This window comes from Enhydra lutris, unplaced genomic scaffold (genome assembly GCF_002288905.1).
Source record: "Enhydra lutris kenyoni isolate GAN:26980312 unplaced genomic scaffold, ASM228890v2 scaffoldscaffold90, whole genome shotgun sequence".
NCBI lineage: Eukaryota > Metazoa > Chordata > Mammalia > Carnivora > Mustelidae > Enhydra > Enhydra lutris.
The window spans coordinates 6,893,991-6,907,774 of record NW_019154174.1 but is presented as its reverse complement, the minus strand read 5'-3'; the positions used below and the strand labels follow the sequence as shown (position 1 = coordinate 6,907,774).

Sequence of the window (13,784 nt, the reverse complement as noted above, 5' to 3'; positions counted from 1 at the left end):
TATCTCCAGGACTGGGCAGCTAAAGGGCTCCCATTGCTCCCGAGGTCCAGCAACAAACGCTACAGAGAACAAAAGCAGAGAGCAGCCCTGGCGTGTCCACAGCGGGGCCAAGAAGCCCCAGGAGGAATTGTGGTACCCTGGGCTGGACAAAGGGGGACGCAGAGGCCGGTGGCATCTTCGCGAAGAAAGATTGCACCTCTACAGCCGCCGTAGCCAAGCCGGAAATGTAGTTCTGCCACGTTTCGCGTGCAGAGGCCCTGAAGGAAGAGTTCTGAAATGGCGAACGGCGCGAATCTAGAGTCCCAGCTGTGCTCGGAACAGTTCGGTTCCGGGACGGCCCGGGGCTGCCTCGCCGCCGCCGACGGGCGCTTGCAGTGGGAGGCTTGGGGGTGGCGCTGGTGGGGGTTCTCTGGGCCCTTCACAGCAAAACCCCAAGGACGGGATGGCGGCGGAGCGGGTACACCCGGGACTGCTTCACCATCTCTCTCCCGTCTCATGGCCGTGTTCCTGCCGCAGGGCTTCCCCGATAGCGTCAGCCGGGACTATCTGCCCTACCAGCTATGGGATTCCGTTCAGGTCAGCCTGGCCAACTGGGGTAGGGGGCAGCAGAGAGCCACGGGTGAGGGAGGCAGTGCGGGCCACCTCGCTCCATTGAGAGCTTGGAGACTGAGGCTCAGAGCGGGACTGCGACATGTTTCTGGTCACACATCTGTGAGAGCTGGTAATAAAACTTAGACCTCCGTGCCCCTGCGCACGGTCCTCACCCCGCCTTTTTTCTTCTCCAGGCCTTTGCTTCCAGCCTCTCAGGCTCCCTGGCTACCCATGCAGTCTTGCTGGGCATAGGGGTGGGGAACGCAAAAGCTTCTGTTTCAGCTGCCACTGCCACCTGGTTGGTGAAAGGTGAGCTGGGCCCCTGGAACCTCACCTGTCGCTGCTGCCAGCCCATCTCACTGGCCTCTTTTTCCTCCAAATGGGAAGTCCAACCCCTTCTGTCCCCTGTCCCAGTGTTCTGGCCTGTAGTTCTGGGCTGTGGTGTGTATATGTATGGACTCGTTCCTGATTGGATCTAGGAGCCAACTCTAGTCCCTAAACGTATTTTTGTTGGTTTTATTCAACGATTAATTAGTTGCCAGAATATCCTCATCCTGAGCGCCAGCCTTGCAGCCGCCATCTGTTCCTCATACTGTTCAGAGTCTCTAAATCATCAGGAGCTCAAATCCCTAAGTTAATCATCCCCTCTCCTTTACCCCTAGGCTTTTTGTGGAGCATTACATAAGAATGCAGTTATTGAATAAAAGGACCAGCTGCTTGAAATGTGGGAAATTGCTCAGTTCTAGAAAAAAACAGTTTTGTAGTTAGTGCTGAGTAGGAAGGAGGAGGTTCTGGGAAAGACAAAAGGCGTTTTAGAACCTCTGGGATACTGGATGATGCTGTAAATAGTAACTATAGTAACCTCTGGTGCATGTGTACAACTTCTTGAAAAACTGCTAATGAAAAATAGAACATACAGTGTGGTACCAGGCCACTTAAAGAGTGAGGTAGAGAAGAAAAGGGAAACTGCCATGGGTTCCACATCAGGAGGATGTATGGCTCTCTCCACTGTCCTTTGTCTTTCGTTACTTTTCCTGGTGGGAACTTAAATCAGACCCACAGTGAAGGCTCTTTCTGCTTCTAGCATGAGTCTGGCCACATCTCTGATGAGTCTCCATGGATCTTTTGGAAGATCTGGAGGTTCCTGCTTACATCCTTATTAAGACTGAGCAAGCTGGCCCAATGTGAGTCACCTCTTGAAAGTAGCCTTTCTCTGTGGCTTGTTGTCCTAGCTGTCTCTTCTTTTAATAATAATAGTTCATACAAACTGTTTATTATCTACTAGTCTTTAAATATGCTGGCTTCACAGTAGCTCTGAGATAGGTATTGTTATTATACCCATTCTGTGGGTAAGGAAACTGAGGCACGAAAAAGTAATTTGACCAGGATCAGAGCCAGTAAATTGTAGGGCATGGATTTGAACCCAGGAGTTTAGTTCCAGATTCATTTTCATAGCACCAAACTGTGCTTAATTTGAACCTTTCGATCTCCTGTTGGCTGAGTGTTTGGAATGCAGGAGGACCATGGATTAGTAATTGATGTTTTCCATGTCATTTCTAAGCACCCTAGTCTTATCACAGACATGTTGCCCATATGTATGTTCAAGTTATGAAAAAAAAAATAAGATTACTTTAAGGTAGGAAAAAGTAACTACTTTTTAAAGCCTATTGTTGATATTAAAAGAAGCCTTAACTAGAAAAGAATTTACAAACTCATTTCCATCAGACCTGGGAAATTTGTATGCAGAGCTTTATATAAAAAACTCCCTTGGAATTTTTTGAAGTCATTTTCAATTACAGGTCTCTTAGTGGAACGTGGTATTAATTGTCATAACTAATAATAATACTACTACTAGCAGCTAATATTTTGACAGCCTACCACTGTATGCCAGGAATCTTGTACACTTACGTGTAATATGTAACTTAATCTCTACAGCAGCCATATTAGGTAGATAGCATTTTTAATACCTTTTTCAGAGAGGTTTCATACCTTGCCTAAGTTTATGTAGGGCCAGGATTTGGACCCAGACCGACTGACTCCTGTGTCCCACTCTTCATTACTACATTCTTGCCAGTGGGATTTAGAGTGGAGCCTAGACAGTTTGTGGACAGCTGATTCCTTACTACTGCTCAAAAGTTTCTAGATCATATAGCTCAGCTAGTTGTAAGTGAGGCAAAGAAGAGCAAGTGGGAATTAAGTTTCCTAGTCTAGTGGCCAGTGTTGACTTTCAGACACAGGGAGGCTATGTGTCATTGTTGCGTCCTAGTGCCAACTTCCAGATTCTGACAAGGACTGCGGGCTGCTGATGAAAGATAGACTAGGTCCCCTTTCTACCCAGTGGCCCTTGTATGCAAAACATACACTGTATTGGATATGAGTGTGCAGTCAGAGGGAAGAAAAGTAGAGTCTGGCCCAGTGAACTGCCAGTAAGTAAGAGTAATCTTGGCATGTTCAGAGTTACTAAGTTGAGCCAATACAAGAATCTTAAGTGAAACAAATTTTTTGTGGAGAATAAAATATAGTTGAAAGAAAGAGGGTCAAGTGGGTGATGGAGGAAGCCTATAAAGCCACCTGGTAGATATTACTTCCAGGGACATACAAGGGACAGAAATAGAGAAACAGAGCAGGCCAGGTTGAGAAATGTGTTGTACGTATGCCTCTGAGGTAGCCACTGCTCAACCCCAGCCAGTTGTGGTGGTAAGGGAAGACGGGCTTGGTGTTGCCATGTCTTCAGGTACTTGCAGAAGAGCTGGACCTCCAGATTTTCTCACAGAATGTCCTATTTTTGTTGACCAATTTCTCTGAGCTTGTTACTTCATCTGTGAAAGGGAGGATCTCTTAGAAGTTCATAGGATTGTGGTGAAGATTGAAAGGAGTAAAGATTTCAGGTGTCCAGCAGCGTGTTTACTGGTGTGCCTCAGGCCCAGAGTTGCATAAACTGTCTAGATAGAAGGCCTTACTGCCCAAGGGTAGAGGTTGGGGCAAGGGGTAAGAACTGCTCTTTCCAGTGGAGAATGGGGAAGGTCAGCCTGTCACCACCTTTATATGCGTAGGATACTCCCAACCCTCCCTACAACCTAGTTTCCCTTCTTGGATTCCCTTAAGGGTCCACGCGCTCAAGTTCAAACAAGTTAGGAGTCCTCTGCCCACTGTATCTTTCCTTTCCAGTGTCTACTGTGTGAGGCTTTCTGAGTTAGTTGTTTGGTCCTAAAACAGTCCTTTGTGATCCCCCTGCTGAACTTAATGCTACTTTCAATATAAGGGGTTTTAATCATGGGGTGGCAAAACTTCTGTAAAGGACCAGATGGTAAATATTTTATGCTTTGCAAGCTGTATTGTTTCAGTCACAGCAACTGATTCTGCCATTGTCTCACAAAAACAGCCGTGGACAGTCTGTAAATGAATGAGCACAGCTATGTTCCAATAAAACTTTATTTCTAAAACAGGGCGTGGAAGACTGTGGACAGCAGTTAACTGATCCTTGGTCTAAATCAGTGTTTCTCGTACTGACTGCTGTTTATTTTTACACTGTATTTTGGGTCTGGAATCATGATTTTCTGGGTCACAGTATCCCCTTACCTCCTATAATGCCTGGCACAAAGTAAGTAGCCAGTAGGCATGTGTTGTGCAAATGAGGGTCTAGCTGATTCCTGGAGACTTCTCTGACTAGTCTGAGAAGGCCTCTCCCCGCTGCCTCACACCCCAGCTGTCTGCCATCAAACTGTAATTCACATCCTTTTTTTCTAACTGATACTCTAATGACCACATGTGAACCTGTTGCCCAACCTAAGAGCTAGAATATCAACAATAACCTCTGAACTTTCCACACAGGATTTCCTGCTTTTCCTTTCTTTTTTTTTTTTTTTTTATTGTTTTGCCGTTTGGATATATATACCTAAACACTGGATTGTTTAGTTTTAGAGCTTTATGAAAGGTATATACCTTATGAAAGGTATCTAGTCTTCATGGCTTGTTTTTTCATGCAGTATTATAATAGTAGGATTCATCCATTTTGATATGAGTAGTTGTACATTAGATTTTTGCTGCTGTCTAATATGGCACTAAGAGACTATAACAGAATCTATCTATGCATTCTCCTGTTGATGAGCATTTGCGTTATTCCCAGTCTTTGACTGTTTGTGAACGATGCTGCAAAGTATTTCTGGTCCATGTCTCTTGGTGTGCATGGGCACATAGTTCTCTTGGGTACATAATGAGGACCTGCTAAGTCTAGACACTTCTGACCCCATCCTACAGCTCTGACTATCCAATATTTATGGTGCCAAACTGAGTTCCTAAGAGCGGTGACGCAAGGTGAATCAGCCATTTCAGTGCCAGGGTCTGCCAGGCCCAACAGCCCCCAAGGCTCTTCCTTGTTCCTTACCAGTGCCTCTCTCCCCCCAGATTCAACTGGCATGCTGGGCCGCATCCTCTTTGCCTGGTGGAAGGGGTGAGTTTATCTTCTTGGTCTGGCCACTCTCCCCAGACGGGGGTCACATTTATCTCATCCTAGTTTGTACTTTCAGCTCCTCCTCTCTCCTACCAGTCTCCAGGGGAGGGGAGATTTAGCAGTTATTTCATCAGAGCTAAGGAGTCCTTAGTAAGTACCCGGTCCAGGTGGCTCACCCCAGCAATGAAGCCACAGAACCATTGCTATGATCACATCTGCCTTCAGAGCATTAATTTGCTGCCCACCATGGAAAAAATCAGCCAAAGGGCTCTAAGTATCCTCTCTTTGCTTGTTGAAAAAGAAGGCTGGACAGGAAAATGCTTAATTCAAAAGGAATGCTTTTACTCCAGAAGCTAATGGGGACTAGACGGGCAGGTCATCAGGATCCCTGTCTCACACAGAATGAGCATTACCATCTATCTAGAAGGAATTAAGGATCTTGTGCTGCCTTCTTCCTCCTCATGTCAGTATTGAGGAGTAATTTAGTATCTCCAGTTAATTGTAGGCAGATACTACCTACAAGGTGTTCAGTGAGATAGTTTATGCAAAGTGCATAGCATGTTGTGGCTCATTATAAGCATAATAATAACAATTATTAACACTAATAAGTGTTAGCTGTTGCTAACAGCTCTGTGCCTCACAGGCTGTCTGCTTATCACTCTAATCCTTAGAACAATTTTGTGTAGAGAAGGATTGAATGTGTACATTTTAGCAGACCTAAAAGGAATCACTTCCAAGTTGCACAGCTTATAACTAATAGTATCAGGCTACTTTATTGGGCAGAGCCCTAGACTAAGCCCACGTGTTCTGGTTCTGCTTTTGCCATTTGTTCCCTCAAGAGTTTCTACTGTGTGCCCCATACCCAACCTTGGAATCCTCCTTTTCCCTCCAGGAGGTTTCAAAGTAAGGGACAGGGAATGCTGTAAATTCTGCGCTTGGTCTGGGGCTACAGCACCCCCTGCTACCAGACTATTGGAAAAGAGGTCCCCAGGTGTTTGTGCATGGGCCAGGGAGTCCCTCTGCCTGGCAGAAGAGGCATCCATCCTCTTGGTGATAGAATTATCCTCGGCCTGGATGTCAGAGCCTCCCTCTTGCCCCTGGCCATTATATTTTTTTTCTTGGCCCCCGCTTTCCATATGATCTGAGGGAAGTTATGTGTCTTCTCTGGGCTACTGGTCTGTAACCTGTGGGGGTTACACTAAATGTAGTTGCTTACCAGTCCAAAATATGTGGACTTCTTGCTGGGTACTCTTGATCAAGTGGGAGGAAGGGGTGGGGAGATGGCAGAGGGACCCAGGGATGGCTTCTCCCCGAGGAGGCCAGAGGGTGGGGAGCAGCCACAAGACAATTAGTTCTTTTCCCTCATGCATCATGGGGATGTAGTAAAGGGGAAACATTAAGTGACCTCTGAAGGTTCTCTCGCAGCTAATGGTATTTCAGGCAGCAGTGACAGGGTGTTGGGACAGATGTCTTCATGGAGTATGGATTTTGCCGAGCCCTTCAGACCTTAACCTCAGCCTAAGGATGGCCTGCATTGCCCATGGGTTGTGTTTTCTCCTTAAATTCAAATTGCAAACCAACCTCTCTTCCCCAACAGGACTAAACTGGACTGCAATGCCAAGCAGTGGAGGTAAGGAGGGGCTGAAGACAGGGGAGGAAAGCTATTATGGAGGTCTCTTAACTTCTGATCTCTAACCTCTGATCCCTCCCCCCCAGGCTTTTTGCTGATATCCTCAACGATGTAGCCATGTTCCTCGAGATTATAGCTCCCATATATCCAATCTTTTTCACCGTGATCGTCTGTACCAGCAACCTGGCCAAGGTATCCACCTCTCGGGCCCCCCATACCTGCCTTGCTGGTGCTGTATCTGAGCTTACTTGAGACCAGCCTGGGCCCTGTGTTCAAAGCACTTGTAGAAAAGTGAAAAACTTCAGAGTTTTCTGCTCATACTCAACCTTATTTTCTGATTCTCCTCCAGCCACATAGTTCCTCACATATAAGACAATGTCTGAAACCACAAGATTGGTGAGGAACTCTGAGCCGAAAGATAGAAAGGGTGCTCCAGTGTCAACATCTTGGGACCAGCTCTCTGGCTATCTTTCATTTTCTGGGTAAAATATTTGAGTGCCTACTGCATGTTGGGCATAAAATATAGGCCCTCCCATTTTTTTCTTGGAAGAAAGCCGCACATAATTAAACAAAAGTTTATAACATTGTAGCTACAGGTATTCCAGATGAGAAGTGTAGGGGCCTACGAGAGGGTTGAGCAGGGATCCCAGCCGAGTCAAGAGATGGGCCTCTTCCCTAGGCCTGGGTCCTGAAGAATGAGTTTAAGGTGAAGGGTGGATGTTTTTAAGCAGAAAGAAGAGTGTGGGTCGAGGTCCAGGGGCAGGACAGCGTGAAGTGGTTGTAAGGCTGGAGGGTCACATGGGGTGAATGCGAGCTCTTCCTCTCTGCCAGGCTGCTCACCCTCACAATTCCTTCAGGTTGGCCACATCCAGGTGAGGAAACTGAGGCATAGTTCAGTAAAGAGCTTAATCTGTCTTCACCACAGTGTTAAGTATCTGGCACAGAGCAGTGACTCAAGAAGACATGTAAGATCCATCTAAAAAGCCCATCTGTCTGTTCAGAATTACTTCAGGGCAGTGCTTCTCCACAGGGCACTAGTGACATTTCAGAGACAGCAGTTATTTGTGGTGGATTACATGTAGCCCAGTGCCCTGAGCACCCCCTCCAACTCCGGGGCAGGAAACACCAGAGAAAACTAGTGCTGTAGCTGTAGACCCATGATTGGGACCTCTGCCATCTGTTTCAAATTATGCACTATATTCTGCCTTTGGCGCCTCGGTCTCTTCATCTGTCATATAAAGGAGTAGAATAGGGCCATGAACTTCCCCTGACCACCTCTCACCCTCTCTAGAGTTCTGGTCTCAGTGACTAATACCTCCATACCCCAGGTACACCAGTAAGAAGCCTGGCTGTCATCCAGGCCTTCTCCTTCCCGCCCACTGTTACCTTCAGTTGAACTTCCATCTGGTGGTTGGTTCCTTGCTGCTGAAAAAACCTTGGTTGCTTCCTAGGTAGTCTCCTTGCTTCCATTCTCACCTCTCTTCATTACTTCTCAGAGCAGCCCGTGATCCTACATCAGGTCATCTCCCTGCCCTCATTGCTCCTAGGATAAAGACCTTAACAAGATCTGCAGGATTCCACATGATCTGGTCAATCCAGCCTCATTTCGTACCACATTCCTCTTACCTTTGAACAAATTATTTCCTCTGCCTGCCTGACTACTTGTTTATTTATTGTCTTTTGATTTATAGACTTCATGAGAGCAAGGATTCTATCTGAATTATATCACAGCACTAAATCTGTCTCAGGCATCGAAAAGAGATTTGATAAGTGCGAAATGGATGTCAGTGATCATTGACCCTCATTGATGAGTTCTACCATCCTAGATCTCAGGGATTGAGGAGGTCTGGGTACCATGGGAGGTCAAGGCCATCACTGTGGGTTTTGAAGTGGCCTGGAAGACTTGACTAGGCCTCCGCTGGAACAGAAGGAGGGTGGAATAGGTTACAGGCAGAGAGGAAGCATAAAGCTGGAAACCAGGCTGGACCTGGGAGCTTAGCAAAGAGGCAGGTATAGTCAAAGTAGAAGTTGTGGACTAAGAACAGTCTTTGGGCCTCTACTCTGGGGAAAGAAATGGAGTTCCTTGGGACTAGGCCACAGGGACGTATGACAGGCAGAATTTTAGTTTTCTCCAGGACTAAGAGGGGGTGTGGACCTAGTGGAAGTGTGGGGATGAGAACAAGATACCGAGGACAGCATTCAGGGTTTTGCTGTTTGGTCACCTGATGCCTGGTTTTCTCAAACAGCCACAGAAGTGCCTTTGTTGCCACAGCATGTGGCCTTTCTGACTTTCCTTCTCCCTTTCCCCACCTAGTGCATTGTGAGCGTGGCTGGTGGGGCCACTCGGGCTGCCCTGACCATGCACCAGGCCAGGAGAAACAACATGGCTGATGTGTCCGCCAAGGACAGCAGCCAGGTGAGCAGCTGGAACTGGGGTTGGAGGCAGGCCAGGCCGTGATCTGGGAGTATGGAGAGAAGCACCTGAGTGCTCCTAAGGGTAGGGGTGGGAGATACACACATGGGACGAAATGTCATGCTCCCAACTCTGACTAACTTAGGCAGTCAGATTGAGGGCATGAGTACTAGTGGCAAAAAGTCCAAGCTGATCATCTCAGCTCCTTCCCAGTGCCTGTGTGGCCAAGAGTGGGCCCTCGCCCTGGCCTTCACCCTCTCTGGGCCATAGCCCTAGCCTCTGAGGTAGATGTCTGACCACATGAGACCCCATATGTCAAAGCACTTGGGGGGTCAAAAAGTGCTCAGCATGTGAGGGGGGCTGGGGTCATTGGCCAGAGGTATCCACATGACAGTTTCGTAGGCCTTTCTGACCCAGCCCGTCACCTGACCAGGGCATCCTGGAGTAAAGGTGGGGACCGTTAAGGCTGAACTCTACAGGTGTGGGATCCTCCCAGGCTCCTGTGCTAGCTGCTTATATGTATTGCATTGTTTAACTCACACCAGCCCCAGGAGGCAGATACTGTTATTATTCCTGTTTTACAGAAGAGGAAAATGAGGACTGGTTAGTCAGAAGTGTCACAGAGCTTTGACACTGAAGGAATTTAGAAACCTCTGTTCTGTCCAGTCCTACACTCTGTCCTTCTCTTAAATTGTTTTGCTCAGTTTCTAAATAGAAGTTGTTTTAAATTTAAAATTAACTCCTTTGAACAATATTAGGTGTTAAGCTGTAAACACAAGCTAATACTTATTAAGCGCTGTGTGCCAAGTATTTCATTTGAACTCATTAATACAGGAGGGACTCATTGTTGCCATTCTACAAAGGAGGAAATAAGTCAGAAAGACGTTCAGTCCTCTTGAATACCTTTGTGCACATCCCTTCTGTCAGGAAATGGTTGGATAAATTCTTCCCATTATCTCTTCCATAGGTTGTCAGGAAGGGAGAAATAAGTACAACCCAGGACTTGAATTTTAGGATCTCCCAGCTGTATGCCTGCTCTCTCTCTCACCTCTTCTCTTTCCAAACCCCAACCCTCCTCATACCCCCAGGCTATATTTTCCAAGCCCAGGGGCTCCCTCAGCTTGCAGAAGCAGGAACACATCACAGGGGCAACACAGGAGATGTGCTCAGTCCTACAGCAGGCCCCTGATTTCTGTTGATGTTGCTTTGTTGCCACTTAATGTGGCTGCTGGAAATGAGTCTTTCCACCTGAGGGAGAGGTGGTCTTCCTGCTCTTGTGCAAGCAAGACCTCTAATCTATTTCCCATCACAACCACAGCTTTTATTTCCACAGCCCACCCCTTTGTCAGGACAGCTGGGTAGGAAGAGCTCTCTCAGCCTCAGACCTGCTTCATGCCAGAACCAGCTCTCCCTTCAACTCCAGGAGTCAGGAGCCACCAATCCAGACTCTTCCTCCCTTATGATGAGTTGGGGACAGGTGGCCTGGTGTCTGTTCCCCTTGGGTGAGCTCAGTCAGGCCATCTCAGGACATTAGAGGGTTCTGATAACTGATTCTCAAGGGAAGAGGTTTGGATCTTGTGCCTTTCTTCCTGAGTGGTTCCCTTAAACCCTTTGCAAATGTTTTTGTATACCTAGGGGCTGAGGGGGATCAGTCTTTTTAAACCACTAAATTTAAGAACTTCCTCATTCCAAGGACATTCACTTGCTGAGTATAGAGGTACTCTATAGAGAGTCAGAGGACTCTTGCAAAACAAAGAAGACATGTTCCAAGGGCATTGTATCCACCTAGACACAGAAGCAGCTGGTATCTTAAATGACCACTCACTCATTAAAAACTGACTAGGCATCCTCATCAGTGTAGGGAGCCCTGGGAGGAACTGCAGCAGGGAAAAAGGTAATGAAAGGTACTCAAGGATATTTAGCCTGGCCTGGAAAGAAGCTCTCCAACTCCCAGCCCTTCTGCCATTTTCTAGGAGACACTGGTAAACCTGGCAGGGCTCCTGGTCAGCCTCTTGATGCTTCCCCTGGTGTCAGCTGGCCCTGGGTAAGCCGGGATCAAGGGCAGGGAGGAGGTTCCCCGCTGGGCCTCCACCCCTGTTGACCACCCTACTCTCCCACCCAGCTTCAGCCTCGGTTGGTTCTTCTTCCTCACCGCCCTTCACATCTACGCCAACTACCGGGCAGTCCGAGCCCTTGTCCTAGAGACCTTGAATGAAGGCCGGCTCCGGCTGGTCCTGAAGCACTTCCTTCAGAGGGGAGAGGTACTTGGGCCTACCTCAGCTAATCAGATGGAGCCACTGTGGACAGGTGACACAACCTCTTGGTCTTAAGTACTGTGTCTCCCAGTCTCTCCCTGTCTGGGCATCCTGACTCCCAACTTCCCACAGGTTTTTGGCCATCTCTGTCTCTATCCCTGGGGGTCCCCCTACACCGCTTGATCTCCAGGTAAGTGGCCCAGTGTCTCCCATCCACCCCCGCTGCCACCCCCACTCCCCACACATGCTCTTTATTCCAGTTACACACTGGCCTCCCCTGACCGGGCCTCACCTCTCTATTCTAGGTCCCTTATTGCCACTAATCAGACTTGGGGGCAGCAGGGGTGTGACACTGAGTAGATATAAGGGATACATTTGTTAGACATAGGGAAAAAAAGGAAGGATGGATGTCGCATGCATGGGTAATGGCTGAGAGAGATGAAGAAGTGGTAAGAGACAGATGAAGTAAGGACAGTTCAGCTGACTGGATGGTTAATCCTATTTTTGCTTTCTCCTCCCCCACTCCACTCTCTTCTTTCCTTCAGTGTCTTTGAGCTACAACAGCTGGTTGAGGGACACCAAGAACCCTACCTCCTTCACTGGGACAAGTCACAAAGTAAGTGTGCTGTGCTCTTCCAGCCCTAGACTCACCCTTCTGGGGTCTCATTCCATCAGCTCCAAAGCCTCAAGCCCTGGACAATTTAGAGGCTGCCCGGTGTCTTGGAGGGAGCTCTAGACTAAGACTTGGTGCATTCAAATTATAGCTGCATGCCCCAATGAAATTCACTTTGTCGCTGGGTAAAATGAGGCTAACAATGCCTGCCTTATTGTCTGCATGTTTTTATGAGAATCAGATAAGGCGATTTTGTAAAGCACTTTATATATTGTAAAGTACTCAAATAAGATTATGACCTTTGCTTATCCCTGGAGAACTTTTCTCTCCCATCCTGAGTTACCTGTTGAGGAAACAAATGCTGAGGTTTACTGGTCTGCTGGTTGTTGTGTGTGTTGTGTGCTAAAAGGTGCTTATTCTCACTAGACGTGCAAAATAAACCCACCTCAGTGGCCTCCTATAAAGCTGTATTTGGAAATTGGGCATTTTGGTTCGGCCAGAACATTGGGACAACAGGAGATGAAGATGAAAGGGAAAGGGTGAAAGATAGCCTCCATCTATGCCAGGCCAACACCTCAAGACAGGGATGAAGCAGGATGGTAGGTTTGAGAGTGTTTGGGGAGGTGGCCCTTCCCTAATACCAGTCTGTCCCTGGGTTTCTCCAGGCCGGGTGCAAGTTGTTCTGAGCCAGATGGCAGGCCCTGAAACCATCCTGAGGGCTGCCATACACGGACTGGTGCTTGAAGCCCTGCAGGGAGAGGGGCCCCTCCCGAGAGAACTGACAGAACTGAGGAACCAAGTACGGGCAGGTAAGCACCTCGCGGTCTAGACTGCTGACGACTCAGAGAAGAAGGACTGTGTTCCACTTGGGGACCTGACAGCTTCTCGTTCTGCACCCTCCTCCAGGTCCTGAGAAGGAGAGCTGGGTCATTGTCAGAGAGACACACCAAGTGTTGGACAAGCTATTCCCAAAATTCTTGAAAGGTAACATCCTTAAGCTCCATGGCTCTTTGGCCTCTGAGGCCTTCTCCCCCAGAGACCCTGCCTAACCTGTTTCCTTGTCTGCAGTATGGGGAGGTTAGGGATACTGAGGCTGTGTCAGTATTGACAATCTCTATAATTCCAGTTGGCATTGAAGAACTGGGGGCGTGGGGTGGGGAGGTTTGCTCACAAATGACTGATGATGATCTTACATTTAGCACCTACTCCATTCCAGCTCTTTCCCATGTGCTAAGTCAGTGAATTCTCGCTACAGCCAGATGAAGTTTTAGCCTCATTTTGTGCCAGAAATGGCCCAGCAGAGGCAAGTGGAGCCTGGGCAGTACACACAGCATGCACCTGGCCTGTGCTGCTCCTTACCGCTCTCCCCCGACTCCCTAGAGTCTTCTCCCCAGCAGTCCCAGTGGCACCCTGATTATGACCTCTCCCCAGGATTGCAGGATGCAGGCTGGAAGACTGAGAAGCACCAGCTAGAGGTGGATGAGTGGAGGGCCACCTGGCTACTCTCTCCGGAAAAGAAGATCTTGTGAGCAGCCCAAATGGAGACCCAGGTCCCAGGATAGGAGCCTAGAGCAAGCACACTTTGGCCATAGCAGGATGTGGGAACAGCAGCTTTATTTTTGCTTAGGGGAACTGCTGTGGCAGTTCGGCCAAGGTCTCATGGGCTGTAACTGCCAGTCAGATGGACGGGGCCCCAGGAAGAGACAAGGTGGAGAGAAGGGGAACCAGGGCCTACCCCCTCCCGCCAGGGCCTACCCTCTCCCGCTTCTGCCCTACTCCCTTCTCACCACTGCAAGGCGCCTCACCCCCATTCATTGTGAGGCCGTGCTCTG

General features: G+C 48.2%; 1 protein-coding gene across 3 annotated transcripts; it reads left to right on the top strand.

Annotated features, from left to right (window-relative positions):
- Positions 1 to 264: 264 nt before the first annotated feature.
- LOC111162185 (RUS1 family protein C16orf58-like) lies at positions 265 to 13,489 on the top strand. 3 transcript variants are annotated; one of them, XM_022526410.1, is made up of 13 exons: positions 265 to 576; positions 1,676 to 1,775; positions 4,996 to 5,041; positions 6,639 to 6,671; positions 6,758 to 6,863; positions 8,986 to 9,087; positions 11,058 to 11,128; positions 11,207 to 11,391; positions 11,472 to 11,529; positions 11,885 to 11,955; positions 12,618 to 12,761; positions 12,859 to 12,936; positions 13,384 to 13,489. In XM_022526410.1, exons 1-13 carry the CDS (start codon positions 277 to 279, stop codon positions 13,479 to 13,481), a joined length of 1,392 nt encoding a protein of 463 aa, XP_022382118.1. In that variant the 5' UTR covers positions 265 to 276; the 3' UTR covers positions 13,482 to 13,489. The 3 variants fall into 3 exon arrangements, with proteins under 3 accessions (XP_022382118.1, XP_022382117.1, XP_022382119.1); XM_022526409.1 differs by lacking the exon at positions 1,676 to 1,775 and adding an exon at positions 786 to 900; XM_022526411.1 differs by lacking the exons at positions 1,676 to 1,775; positions 8,986 to 9,087 and adding an exon at positions 786 to 900.
- Positions 13,490 to 13,784: the final 295 nt, after the last annotated feature.

Bases quoted from the DNA above. Each gene is read 5' to 3' on its own strand.
- LOC111162185 (XM_022526409.1), top strand. From the start codon at position 277: ATGGCGAACGGCGCGAATCTAGAGTCCCAGCTGTGCTCGGAACAGTTC. The intron at 901-4,995 runs GTGAGCTGGGCC...CTCTCCCCCCAG, and splicing joins TGCCACCTGGTTGGTGAAAG to ATTCAACTGGCATGCTGGGC. The intron at 9,088-11,057 runs GTGAGCAGCTGG...GCCATTTTCTAG, and splicing joins CCGCCAAGGACAGCAGCCAG to GAGACACTGGTAAACCTGGC.